Source organism: Bombus pyrosoma, linkage group LG8, assembly GCF_014825855.1.
Source record: "Bombus pyrosoma isolate SC7728 linkage group LG8, ASM1482585v1, whole genome shotgun sequence".
Taxonomy (NCBI): Eukaryota; Metazoa; Arthropoda; class Insecta; order Hymenoptera; family Apidae; genus Bombus; species Bombus pyrosoma.
In genome coordinates, this window is record NC_057777.1 from 4,327,301 (window position 1) to 4,341,802 (window position 14,502).

The following is a 14,502-nucleotide window of genomic DNA, read 5'->3' on the forward strand; positions in this document are numbered from 1 at the left end:
GAAATATTTTACAGAATAAAATTTTAGCAAATTTTAAGCTACGCGATACTTGAAATTGCTATAGTTTGTAATTTCTCGACTACGATGAAATGTTTGGAAATTGTTTGTCGAAGTTTCTACAATGAAATTGGGTTGCTTTCGACACGAAGAACGTAGCGACTCGGTCACAGATCGATTCTACGTCGCCGATTTCCGAAATTTGCCGTTCAGGTGAACATTCGGAAATTAATTCGAGAAACAGTTATGTCCTATTCCGATTTCCAGCTGGCCGTCGCTCCTATCGCCCCGTTTCTCGCATTTCGCGGATGTTTGACTTTGGTTTTGGTAATGTGACGCGCTCCGAACCTCGTCTGACGTCAGTACAATTTATTTAGGAATACCATTAACGACGAAGACTAGAAATCCTATGTACATTAATCGAATTTATGTATTAAAATCGTCGTAATCCATTTGGTAATAAATAATAATCACGTTACGATACAATTCGTTATAAGATACGTTTCAATCCTTGGAATTCCTGAGAATTTCGTAACACTGAATTCATCTCTGACAAAAATTCGAAGCTTTGAATTGAGTTATTGATTAAAAAAAAAAAATTCTGTTTTTAAATTTAGTCTTCGGCATTTTGGTAAACTTGGAACTCGGAATTCAGCCTTTTGAAATTTCTATAGATTTTTCTAGCTTCAATTTCACTCTTTAAAATTTTACGAAATTCGGAACATTGAATTTATCCCTGGAATTTCCAAAAAATGTTTAATCTTCGAAAGCTGTATCTAAACTACAACAAAATTTTTCAATTTTCTCAAGTTTCGATGATTTGAACAGAAATCTTTTAACAAAAGAAATGCTAGCAATTATCTTGGGAAAAGAAGAAATATTTGTTCTTTGAGCGAACTGAACAAGACTGGAATATCTATGTAAGACTAGAAAACAAAGAGGATTCTTAAATTGGTTCGAAGAAAGGCTGTTAGACTTGGGTTCTATGCCACCGTCGGGAATTATTGAAATTCATGGTAGCGTATCGTGGCAGGAAATGAAGAATTACGGAACAATCGATCAGCGTCTGCCAGTTGACCTCTTTAACTGCTTTATCAAGTCGCCTGTAGTCGGATTAACAACGACGGTGCCGGCAGATACGCGGTATGAATGGTACGAGAAGTTTGCTCAATAGAAAACGATCGCTTCTGTGTAATTGAGTTTTGAAATGCTCTAATTGCATAACTACCAACTTGATAGGTCGCTTCTGTTCTCAGAAATTCGATCTTAGTTTATTTTATTCCTCGAAACTTTAGACAACATTTAGGAAATCAATCTCATTTTCAGAATTTCTTAACATAGGTGAAATCGTTCCTTGTCGTTAAATAAAACAGCAAAGTGCACGTATGAATATTATTATATTTGTAATATCCTTTCTCGAAGAAACTTCTTGATAAATATTATAAAAGGAGTATTTTTAAAAGGAACCGTTGTTTGTCATTAATAAAAAAAGAGATTTACTTCCTGGCAGAGATTTTTTAACAAAATGAAAATTGTTTTTTTATTGTCGATAAAACATAGAAAGTGTACACGTGAATATTTTTCTTGAAGAAACTTCTTGACGAACTGTTCCCTTGTTTTCTTAAACGAGAAGCGAGAGAAATATTTAAAGAAGCAAAATTATGCTTAAGATAATCAATTGAGGAAATTGAAATTCTCATTGACGAGTTAAGCGAAATTTTATTTGACAATTTCGTCTCTCCGAATGTTAATGTTCTACTCAAAGTTTAACTTAACCTCTGAAGAAACCGATTTAACTCCGGACAGAGGAATTTTCTCGTATAAACGAAATTTACTTTACTAAATTACATAGCAGAATTGGTAGCTTAAAATTGCGAACAGCGAGCATGTGGTACGGTGAAAGTGAGATGAGAAGGCATTAAACCGCGTAACATTGACCTCGTGTGCTCTCGGAATTAGGCAAACAGACAACGCTCGAGAACAAAAAGCAAAAAAGAATCGACGCGTGCAAAAATATCGCAAGATATTTCGCAAAAATTTCGCAATGTACGACTAATTAACTCACTGTCGTACCGCGATCTATGCCTTTCTTTCTTTTGCCTCTCGATAGAAATAAGACGAATAATACCGAGTGTACCTTCTGTTGCGGTGGAAACCACATCTGTCGATAGAAGTTTCGTTTCATTGTAGACCGAGTATAAAGTTACTTGTAGTTGATACGTTAATGGAAATCTCTAGCGATACTGGATATTTTCTGGCCACTGTTGACCTTTCTAGCGAATATTTCTTACTTTTTTTTATTTGTTTTATTAAGCTAACCCGAAGTTGATAGAGATTGAAGATAGAAAAGGCGACGCTCGAGCACTGAAATGGACTATGATCACAAGAGTGGAGAATGATATTTGAGTTGATAACGCGAATCTCTCGTTTGAGTCATATTTCAAATATTTCACGCACTTGACTTGGTTTCACTGCTATGAATTTGATTTACATCGAACGTTAATGTAATTTCGTTTGATAGTTTCGTTTTATTTCAAGTATTTCTTGCGCGTATTCTTTGACGAATTTCGAATTTGATCAAGAATATTCGAATATCGAAATTTCGTTTCTGTTTCGATTGAAATTTAATTCCAATTTAGATCTTTTGCCAGCGCGATCCTTCGTGCATCAACAATTCAATCATAAAGAATTCAGCGCTCACTGTGGCTAGCGAGTTCTTCGTATCGATAGCTATAGCACTGAGAATAAGGGCGATCATTGTTTCTCGCTGAACGGGAGACTTTGAAACACGATTTCTTTCCGTGCTTTAGACATGTGACTGACGCGCCAGGGTGATAAGAAAGGATCGGGAAATGGTTGGATCGATGATTGATTAACAGGAAATTAACAGAGCATACTGGAAGCCTTGCTACAGGGAGGGTTTGATAATTACGAGCAATTCCGTTGCTACGACGAGAATTGACTCTAAATTTAAATGAAAGTCGAGATTCAGATTAAAATTCGAATGGAAGTTGGTGTTCTATCGAGCGGCCTAATAATTCGCGATTTTACGTCTTGATAAGTCGTTTCATTTCTAATTAACCTAGAGAAGTGAAAAATAGAGAAAAGGGCGTGTATAACAGGTCGTCTGATTGTAACAGGCGCACTACTCGATATTAAACGATAGACCACGCAGCAAAACCTGTTATTAGACGCAAGCTCATTTACATCATCTCGATATCCAATTATCAGCCGGTTACTTAAGCAGCTCATAGACGATGATAAAATCGTATACGTCTTATGAATACATGGACGTTACATCGTGCAGAAGTTGAAGATTCCTCGGCGCCTTGTACAATATTTATCGCTCGCGTGAATGTTAATCGCGGCAGAGAAGAGAGGTGCGCGCTGTTATTAATGGAACAATTAGTTTCACGGGTGTTAAGATGTTATCGCCGGTGTCTGTTTGACTGTTTAAATGAGCGGCAGCGAACGGGCCGCGTTCCTACCGGTGAATGCCAGTCGTGTGGCTCTAGAAGTCAGTAGGAAGGAGAATGAGATAGGTGCGAGCCAACTCTATCATTGTTTGTTCAACCGAGACAGACAATTTGAGTTTAATTTGGATTTGATGTAGTGGAATGAATTTTAAATAACTGTTACCAATCGTAGAATTATGTTTGCTGATTATTTTCGAGTTTGTACAATTGTTTGTACATTTGTACAATTAGTTCAATTAATTTCAATGCCTTCAGTGATCAATGGTCAAGTATCTTCTTATGAATGACATCAACGCAAACCGAGTCAAAGAAAACAATTCGTCTAGATTTACTGACGCGTGATAGCCACTATTTTGGCGGTTGTCAAACAAAATCAAATCAAGTTAAACACAGGCAAACATACGAAGATTTGATTTAACATTCATTGACTCATCGAAGTGACAAATTCGTCATTCTCACTGTATCAAACGACATCAAAGCGAACTACGGTCCAAATCAAATACACGGAAATTCAATCTATTTTGGTTCATTAGAGTATCACATTTGCTGATTCCATCAAATCAAAACAATCCAAAGTAAACCAAATCAAACACAAAAATTCAACTCAAACCATCGTGACTAATCAAGTCGGTATGTTTGCTTCTTTCTTAAATACAATTCACTCAAACACACGAATATCCAATCTCCTCCGGCTCATTGGAGCATCGCATTCGCCAATTCCATTGAATCAAACCAAACCAAACCAAGGCAAACCAAGCCAAACTATATCAAACACAGGAAAATTCAACTCAAAACCATCGCGATTCCTCAAACCAATATTATCCAGTACGTTTGGTTGTTTCCTCACGCGCCTCTAACCAGTACCGTTTTATCTTCTGTTTGCAGCACGCGAACAACGTACGCAAGTCGGCGGCCGAGTACGTGGCGCGGCGTCAAGCGCGCAAAATCTCGATGACACGATCGATGACCTCGTCGCTGGCGTTGCCGATGAGCCAGCTGAGCGACGTGGCCTTCCTGCCGAACGCGAAGGCCGGCACCTTCTTCGCCCGTGACAACGTGTCCAACTTTATCGGCTGGTGCCGCAACAGCCTCGGTATCATCGAGTGTCTGTTATTCGAGACCGACGACCTGATTATGCGCAAGAACGAACGACACGTGATTCTCTGTCTATTGGAGGTCGCGAGGCGGGGCGCGAAATTTGGTATGCTGGCGCCAATGTTGGTACAAATGGAGAGACAAATCGATCGAGAGATCGCAGCGGAGAATAAAGCGGCGAACGGAGCTCATGGAAATAATGGAAACGAGGAGAGCGACGACGACTACGCTGATATGCAACAGGAGGAACCGTGTCTCATTTATGGACCCCAGCCGCAGATCGTCACCAATGATCTGAAGAGCCTGGACGAAATGGTGAGTGGTCTTTTGTATTTCGTTATTTCGTATAGAATGCTGTGATTTAGCTTTCTGATAATAATTCGTCTTTCGAAACGTCCCGCGATATAATTTCCAACTCTGCGGACTTTTGTTTGAAGCTGTACCAAGAGATTGCAAAATATGTATATACATATATCATTAAAAAGATTTTAAAAACAGTTTTTGGTTTGAAGCAACATATATTCACTTTTTTTCTGACTTGGATGGAATTAATCAAAATTTCTCATGTATAGTATAGTTATTTCGAAACGAACTTTCGAAGAATTACTTTTATTAGCAAAAGAAATTGCTTACTTTTTTCTATAATAAAAGAATTCCTTGCATTTCGATATAATTTTAGATGCAGAATATTAATTACAATATTTTATATTGTTTTCAAGTAACTATAAAAGTAGTCCAATATACAGTCAACTGCTAGCGGTCTACGTTTTTATCGGTAATTTTATAGACAAAGCGCTGTCCGTTTCAACTCGTGGGATTCCAGAGTCGCAAGTCAGCTTAGGAAACGAACTCGTATTTTTAAAAAGGTGACGCGACTGTAATATTCCCAGACTATGAAAATAACTCGCGCCCTTAGGTCTATCGGAGTGTATTTATGGCGTTGCTCCCCGCTGACCGTGAATATCACGAGATCAGGAATAAGAGAGTGGTTTATTCGTATTCCGGCGTTGAAAGGCGAAAGAAACGCGTGTAATTCACGTTCCATAATTCATCGTTTATCGGTGGCTCTCACAAAATCACATTCCTTTCCCACAAACCCCGCAACAAATCGTCTCTTCCCACAAAGGCAATTCGCTATTCCGCCAAAGAGATTTTCTATACCGCAAAATCAAATTCGTCGTCGCGTACAAGTAAAAATAGAAAATCTCGGCTACGCTCGTTTCACATGCAGTCCCGTTCCCATAATTTTCCCACTCTGTAACCTTGCCAAATCCTTGTTAAAACGCATACACGATCGACAATCGCAAAACAAAAATTCCCAACCTTCCTCAAAGTGTTTTATAACCAACACACGTTACGTGCGTTTCAAAGCGCACCGATGTATCGTCGTCGCAGGTGGCCCGATAATTTTACAAAAAAAAGAAAAAAGAAGAAAAATAAGAAGTCCCTTGCATAAAGCCTTAACCAGTGTACATGCGCGAGGAAACGACGGTTTGAACGTTGCCTTGATAACTCTCTTCCGCTGGCGGCTCGCCACTCGTAAATCGTATTAGCATGACACCGGAGCAAAAACCGTCTCGCTTCCAGTTCCACTTGCGTTTTCCATCTTTAAATGGATTAAACGGCCACTAAATCAGCCGGCTAAACGCAACGCGTTCGCGTCACGTGGGCAGAACAAGCGTAATTGCCCGGCATGCACGTATCGCGAGACCGATTTCGTTTTCGTTGCAATTCGATCGTAAACGGTTGGCGTGTGCTACGTGGGAATCGATCGTTTGGCCCCGACTTGTCCACTTTTCACGCACTCTACCGTCGGTCACGCGTGTTAGAGGTTACCGTACTACGGCTAGAAGTTCCTCTGAATGGTCGCTAACGGAATTTATAGTCGTATTGTCCGATTCTTGTAACGTTAGAGGCTACTTTCAGACTTTTAGTTAGGCTACATTAATTGAATCCTACGGCTGTGGCCGTTGTTGACTCGAGCTTGTGATTGGCATTATTTTTAGTTGTGCTTTGGTCGCTGGATAGCTCGGGGGATTAATTTATGTGAGCTATAAAGTGTACCTCTATAGTTGTATAATGGTACTTGAGACAATAGTTAGAAAAGGGTGTGGTACGTGCCGATGACGGACAAAAGCGATGAAAATGTAATAGCCCGAAAGAATTCAGATTGATGTGTTCATTTATATCTACTTCGACGATGTCAATCGAAAGCCACGGCAGATTTATATCTTCGCTTTTAGCTCTCCGCTTATCGCTCGCTGTTAGACTCGATGGAAATTGAATTACAAATTCCATTCATTCTACAAATACCACGTTATATGAGATGTGTACAGGGAAGAAAGTATCAAGTACAACATGTTTCTCACGATCGCAAGAGTTTTAGAATTTTCTCAAGAGTCGGCCACGTACTTCTCTCGAAAAATTAAAATAACAAAGCTGTTCCATTTTCCAGCATTCTTTGTGTAGTTATCCGCGGTATGCGCGTCAAAACACGCTTAGGCATCCGAGGGATTTACCCGGTTGTTGTTTGAACATAGTCGACCCCGGACTTAATGCTTGCGCGTCGACTGAATGGGAAAAGAGCAATCTGCTGATACATGTTCGCAAGAATTCATACACTGGCGCGGCGCCAACAAATCTGACGTTGCGTCTAACGGCTTTCAGGCTCGCAAATAAAGTTTGCGCGCAAGAAAAACTAATCAAAGATCATACGATAAAGTATAAAATTGAATACGCGATGCACAGACCTGTAATATCGAACCATTAAGAAGCAAAGTTGCGTTAGCGTAATGTTTCATTTGAAGATGACGGGAGAACGTGTAACGAGGCTATTCTCGTTGGTTTTCTAATATCGATGTTACTTGATAACTAAAAGGTTCAAACTATTTTTATGTAAAATGGATTATATAGGAATATTTAGGTTCAAATTCACGAACTTTTAAGTCAATAGTAGAAATACCTGACGGAAATTCTTATACCGTGGTTACAAAAAGTATTGGCACGCTATTTATTGTAATATCTGTATGCTAATTAAGTAAGTCATTTATTATTGGTAGTTTCATATGATTGCAAAAATTTGATACCGTAAAAGTGTAGGGGCTGATGTTTCAAGCTTCATTGGAGGATAAGGATATGTGCCAATATTTTTTTAATCCACTGTATATGTAACAATTTTGATTAAGGCCAAGATAACGATAATCACAGTAACAAAGAATCATTGAACTCAACGTAACGACAAAGATAAGGCACGTGAAACGCGACAGCACTAAATACCAAAAGTAGCAATTTTTTAAAGAACAAAGGATACATTAAATCAAACTGTGTATTATTACGTGACAAAGTGTGCGTGTAGGTGTGTCGATAAAAGTTCACTATACATGAGCGACGTTCACCGAGGAGTTCAAAGACTAACCAAGGGAAAATGTGCGGGAATTCTCGGAGAACCGCGCGGCGATAACGTGTCGCGCTAGTTGGAAATTTCTGCGTCGTGAAATGCCGTGTGCTCGCGCGCGCGCACATCGCTGTTGTTTGAGAGTCGGCGCGCGAAAAAAATCGACTAGAAGGTGTTTTCCAACGTGTTTCAGCCGGAACTAACGGCGTCTGGCGGGCTTAATGCGACTGAAAGGCCGCGTGTGCTTTCGAAAGCGACAAGAAACGCTCGTTAATTTGTTCCATCGGAACGAATGCAGCCTTGCGTTTGCTGTTTTACCGCGCGAAACTTTTCTTTTCCGTCTGATCTCATCGTTATTCCCAGCCAGAATCGATACATCGTTTGGATTCTTAAAGCCTGGAAAGTCGTAGGGTGTGTACAGGAAGTCTCATAAATTTAGTTGTTAACATTCTGTTGAATTTTCCTTGGCAAATTAAGCAACCGAGCGAAATTGACGAATTTCATCGGATTTTATACAGTCGAAGAGATAATACCTAAGTCCATCGCTCCTTAATCAACCACCGCTGGTTAAACGCGTGACTTTTGAACGAACCGATATACCCTTTCCAAAATCATGCTGAAATCACCACGATATTTACCCATACGAAGTGGGAAACTTGTTCGATATTTATCATTGAAAAATCCTTAAATGCAGTCTCTCACAGTGTTGCAACGTTTTCGTTGCAGCCGTGTTGACGTACTGTATAATTTAGAGAATAGAAGAACTCTCCTCATACCTTCAACCTCTATCTCCTCCACAAAGTACCTAGAATTTATTAAGCGTTCGGCTTATGAACGAACCTATTCACCCTTCTCAAAGCTGTATCGAAGCTACATTTAAAACTACGATCAAAATCATCACAATATCCAAAGAAAGTAGGAAAAACGTTTCTTCTATTTACCATTGGAATATCGTTCTTAGCATTCTTTCACAATGTTGCACAGTTTCATATCTCCACAGCCTACACTATGTGTAAGGCATATTGACATATCGTTAGACACTTGATTTTTTGACGAACCTATCCACACTTTTAAAAACTGTACAGAAACTACACGCAAAATTACATCGAAAATCTTTTTCCATAGAAATTTCCAACTTCCATACAAACTAGGAAACGTTTCCCTCATTTATCATTGGAAATCTCTTTACAGTAGTCTTTCATAATGTTGCAACGTTTCCTTCGAATCAATTTACCGTATAAAAAGAACAAAATATAATCGAAGGCTAAAAAACCTCCAAAACGCGTTGTTCTCTTCACACCTCCAACTTCTACCCCCTCCACTACGTATAACTGGTTAGACGCGCGATTTTCAAACGAACCTAAGTCTCTGCTCATCTCATCTCACCTCACATCTTCGACTTCTATCTCCTTTGGTAACTACTTTGGTGCGCGAATTTTGAACAAACCTATACACGCTTTCCAAAACAATGTTGAAACTATCACGGTATCTGTACCGAGTAGGAAGACTTTTTCGACATTTATCGTTGGAAAACCCTTGAGAGCGTTGTTTCGTAACGTGTTGAAACGTTCCCGTTGGAGTGAGGTCGTCGCGATACCCCGCGAATTTGCATTCGAGAGAATGGTACGCGTGGCGGGAAACGGTTTCTTATGGAAGGATCGTATACGGAATCGCAGCTGCGTGGCTGCTCGTCCAGCTCGCGATTTATCCACGGGCACGTCCGCATGAATACAAACGGGCATTTCTGCGCGGCGCGATGTCAATTCGCGTGCGCGTTCCATAAAGGGCAATTACGAAAGGGAAATCTGTACAGGTCGATCGGTTTCAGCGTAAAGCGCCTCGTTCACGTGTTCCTGTTCGCCTGTGCAAGTCGCCTATGGCTAATTAAATTGAAAAAGTCGTGGTGAATAGACGCGATACAGCGGAGGCTTCCCTTTTTCGATGGCGCGGGTGTGTCGCTAGATGGAAATGCATTTTAACGTTCATACGGCGCGTTCCAAGCTTTGTAGCTGTACTATGTATGTACAGTGTGTTGGCGCTATTAGTTCCCAGCGTTTCTCTCGTAAATGATAAGTACATGGAAAGAATGAAAGAGAGAAAGGAGATAGCTGCTACATATTTACGATAATATTATTTTCGCAAGTGCACAAATCCACGTGTATTTTACAGTTGCATCTTTCTTTCTTCAGTAGAAAACCTTCCCTTTCATTTTGCATATATCGTTTATGCAAATATATTTTTGCACTTGTGAAAAAAAATATTATTACGAACATGTAGTTCATCTTAAATTATTCATCTTTTCCCTCTTTGGTTTTTTCCTTATGCTTATCGTTTACGAGAAAAACGCTGCGAAATAGTAGTGCGGCTATCCTCTACATATGTACTTATTTAATCTCGACCTCGCGGTCAAAATATCCGGCTTGGTTCCCAATTTCTTTTTAATTACCGTACACGCGTATCTCTGTAACACATTCTGATCTTTCTACGTTTATCCCTTTCCATCCTTTTTACTTCATAACAATCATACAATTAACGCTATATATTTCTTACCCTCTATTAACCCTTCTATTGCACATATCTATTCTTTGATATCCATTCCTCGTCTCTTTTTATGTATTTCTTTTTTTATTCTGTTTACATCCCTAAGCCATTCTAATACTTCTCCCACCCTTCTATTCTGCAACATTTTTTCGATACTTATATTTTAATTCTTTCCGCGTCTTTGCTCCCATTCTTCCATCCGGTGTTTAACATTCTCCATATTCCTTTGACATATCTCGCGCATTCTCTCTTCTTCTTTCTTTCAATATTTATTCCGTTCGTACATATTATGAAATTTTGCTCTAACCATAAGACTTTGACCTGCCTCATGTACCTCCTTTTGCCAAGTACTGTGGCATATTTGTCCTGCAAATATGCTTGTACGTTTTATTATATTTTGACCTAAATATCTTATTGCATTGCAATAAACTTTGTTAAAAGTACTTTGGTATTTTGAATCGAAGATACGTGATAATTGAATGGAATTTTCGAAAGTTTAGATTTTCGATAGAAATGTGTCATAATTACACGAGGTTGCAGAAGTATCGTGAGCGAAAATGAGATTTAAGACATCATCGATAGCTTGTTATTGCCGGATGAAACAAGAGCAAGAACTTTTAATAGTATTAACGGTCGCGTAAACAAGAGTGCTTACGTAACCCCATAATCGCGCAGAATGCTGTATGTGTATCGTTTCTACGATGGAATTTTATTCCTCTGTGGACTCGATAATTGGCTATAATTTAAAGCTAACGACTCTATTGATTCGTTAAAGAGTTAAGTGGAAGTGGGAGCGATCGCAAAAAATTTAGCTGCCCCGTTGGATAAATCGTTTAAGTATAAATGATTCACGATGTGAAACAGACTTGATCTTGATCAGACTTGATCTTTGTCACTTCTCTTTTGTTTTAACATTTAAACAGAATTAAATATTAGATAGATTATTTCCTAGATCTGAGATAAAATAGAATCTTGTAATTAGACCGCCTATTTTTGTGCAAATTCATGTTTTCGAGAATATAATTAAGAAAATAGAACCTCGGTGGAAAATTATTTTACTTAGTAAGTATTATAAAAGACACTATACTTTGAATATTTCAATGTATATATATATATATATTTTTATACAATTCTGCACTTTCAAATTTCCTATCGATGATTAAAAATCCGTAGTCCAGTTATAATATCATTTTTATAATTAAGTAATATTTTTGTAACAGCGCTATTGCCTTAAGGTAGAAATTTAATTTATGCGACATTTAGAAATTCTAGAAATTTGATCTCATACAATTTATATGAACGATCGCGTCTGGATCTTGCATTTGCACTTGGCATTTGCATTTTGGGTCGACGTTTCGTACACACTGTCTACTTCGAAACCTGAAACCGTGTTACATTGCCCAAATTGTAAATGCCAAGTGGAAATGTAAAATGGCCCAAAAGGCTGATACCAAAATATCTCATCGTCGTAAAAGTTCGAGATCCAAAATTTATATGAAATTGCGTTAAAAAAGCAGCACCTTATCTTTCATAACTATGTATTATATACCAATATATTAAAAATATTATAAATAATTTGAATACCGTGTTAATGATTTTTAGAGAATATAAAAGACGTGTGTGTCATCCGTTCGCAAAATTTAGTTCGATCCCATCGAACTGTGTTACGCGAACGTATTCTCAAGTCGCGAATTACATTGAAGACAGGATTAAATGCGAAAAACGCCGAGTACTCTAGTGGAGTATCGATTAGGGAAAGGCTGACAAGCGTGCTTGTCTAATCTGAACACGGTAAAACACGCTGCGTTGGTCCTGTTTATGGTGAATCATTGGGACAACCCAAGCTGGAGTTCTGTGATCACGGAACAACACGTTGGGCTCTTACACTCAGCTTAAAGATTGTGTAATTGTCAAATGGATAATCATAAACCAAATAAACTTTAGTGTAGAGAGTGTTTCAATTTGTTCGGCGTAAAATTGCTTTAAAAGTTTTACTGATTTTCTTATAAAAATCTCCTTTGTTGATATTTTACCATAATTATGCAAACAAGTGATTGTGGATTTTGTCATTAGATGCTATTGCCACTTAGTTGCCAATAGCATAGTTTCTTATAAATATCTTATTTATTGTTGATTTTAGGCCTCGATGGATATTTTCTTAACAAACATCAATATTTCCTCCGTTCATTTGTCTCTGTAATTGAAATGGTAGTTCTTTATGAATATCGTAGTCATATTTATGTGGTACTTGATCAATAATTCTGTATAGTTCGATACACATAGTGTTTTAGTATTATTTCAAAGAATTCGAAGGACGAAATTATAAAAATCTTCATTCATCTATTGTTACAATTGCAATAGTTCCTCGAATATGACGAATGTCTTATTTATGCTTCATCCTTGATCATTATCTCGTCTAAGTCTAGAAACTCTTATCTTTTGAAGTGCCTTATCTAAGGAAAGAACCTGCACTTATCTGACAAGCTAAATTATTATTCGTAGTTTATTGCTTTAGTAAGTTAGAATTACCAACCTATTTGCACTGTGAATTTCGAACAAGTAACCAAGAGGGAACCACTTAATTTCTCATATTTCACATTTAAACACTTAACTGTAGTTTCTGCCATATTCTCTTCGTTTTCTACACAAAAATTCCTCTTTCTTTAAAAAACTAGCTTCTTCTTTAAAGAAGTCCAAGTTTCAAATACCATCATATGTATATCTTTAAATACATCTTTATTAAACACATATGTATATCTTTAAACAAAAATTACAGCTATTTCTTTGAACCAACTTAACTTCCTAAACTCACTGTCACGTTTCAATACTTTTATTTCTTATTCGCAGATTCTCGTTCGTTTAAAAGGTGAAAGTTCCTTTAGAAAAATTCCCATCTTAAAATTCAGATGTCGAATACCATTGTAGTACATTGAAGTTTTGCTCACTTCCGGTCTAGACGTAGTTCCTTGGTATTCGTGGCTGCCTATGGCGATTCCCATGCTGATAACAAGCATGGTGGCTCGTAGCGAGCTTGCAGGGTGGTCTCTGCTGGCCATGCCAGCCGGAGCTTTGCCTCGCAAGCGCCGAAAGCTCGTATTGATCGCTTTTAGCCCATTTCGTATCAAGTTCAAGCGCAAAGTCCTTAAGTTTCCTACGAAGGACGAAGCTCTCCTTTCTCCTCGAGGATATCGACTGCACAAAGTGGCCCGAGGGTTGCTCGATAGAACGAAGGAAAAGAGAAAGCGTTTTCTCCCTTTCCTCTTCTTAGCTCTTCCTTCGCAAAGGAATAACGATCCTCGTTATTTAATCGCCGTGTCCTTATCAAGTTTTAGGTTAAGTGGAAATTATTGGAAATTTTAGATCGGTCGGTCGATTGGCAAAAAGGTTGGCTCCATAGTGTCGTTGAAATTACAATTGTTACTTTTTTATTATTGTAACTGATTGTTATTTATGTGAAGTTTAAAGATGCGAAGATGGATAGATTGCGTTTAATGTATGAAATATCCAAAGTAGAATAGTCATTGTAATTTTTAGGAAAGTCTGAGTTTATAGCGGTATTATCCTTCGTGAGAATATCTTTTATGAAAGATGCTATTTCTCGCAAAATGACGTTTTCCATCTATTCTCGTACAAATTAAGTACAGAGTGATGTTACAGTTTAAGCGGCCGTGTAATTAAAGCGACGTTATCTTTAATCTCAGTGATTAGGATATATGATTTAACTCGAATTCCTGGTCTGGAAAATTTTGGTTCGTTTCACTAGATGGATAGTGTTCCTTAGAGCAACCGCGTCATATTATATACAATTATATAGTTTTCTTTCTTGAAAGAATTCCTTTTTCGCCTTTATTTATTATATTCTTTAGAGAACCGTATTTTAACAGCACATAATGCCTCTACAACCTTATTATTCCAAAAATAGACAGTTTGCCCTGGTTTCTGGCAACTAACGATCCTTCGCTATCATTATAGATGTGTCGAGACTCCGGCTGGTCATTA

General features: G+C 38.2%; 1 protein-coding gene across 2 annotated transcripts in view; it reads left to right on the top strand.

Annotated features, from left to right (window-relative positions):
* The window catches only part of LOC122570363 (GAS2-like protein pickled eggs), a 90,323-nt gene that overhangs the window by 39,775 nt on the left and 36,046 nt on the right, over window positions 1-14,502 (top strand). For both annotated transcript variants that reach the window (XM_043732568.1, XM_043732569.1), the window contains exon 3: window positions 4,359-4,883. In XM_043732568.1, coding sequence (XP_043588503.1) covers window positions 4,359-4,883 — 525 coding nt within the window. The remainder of the gene's footprint in view (window positions 1-4,358; window positions 4,884-14,502) is intronic.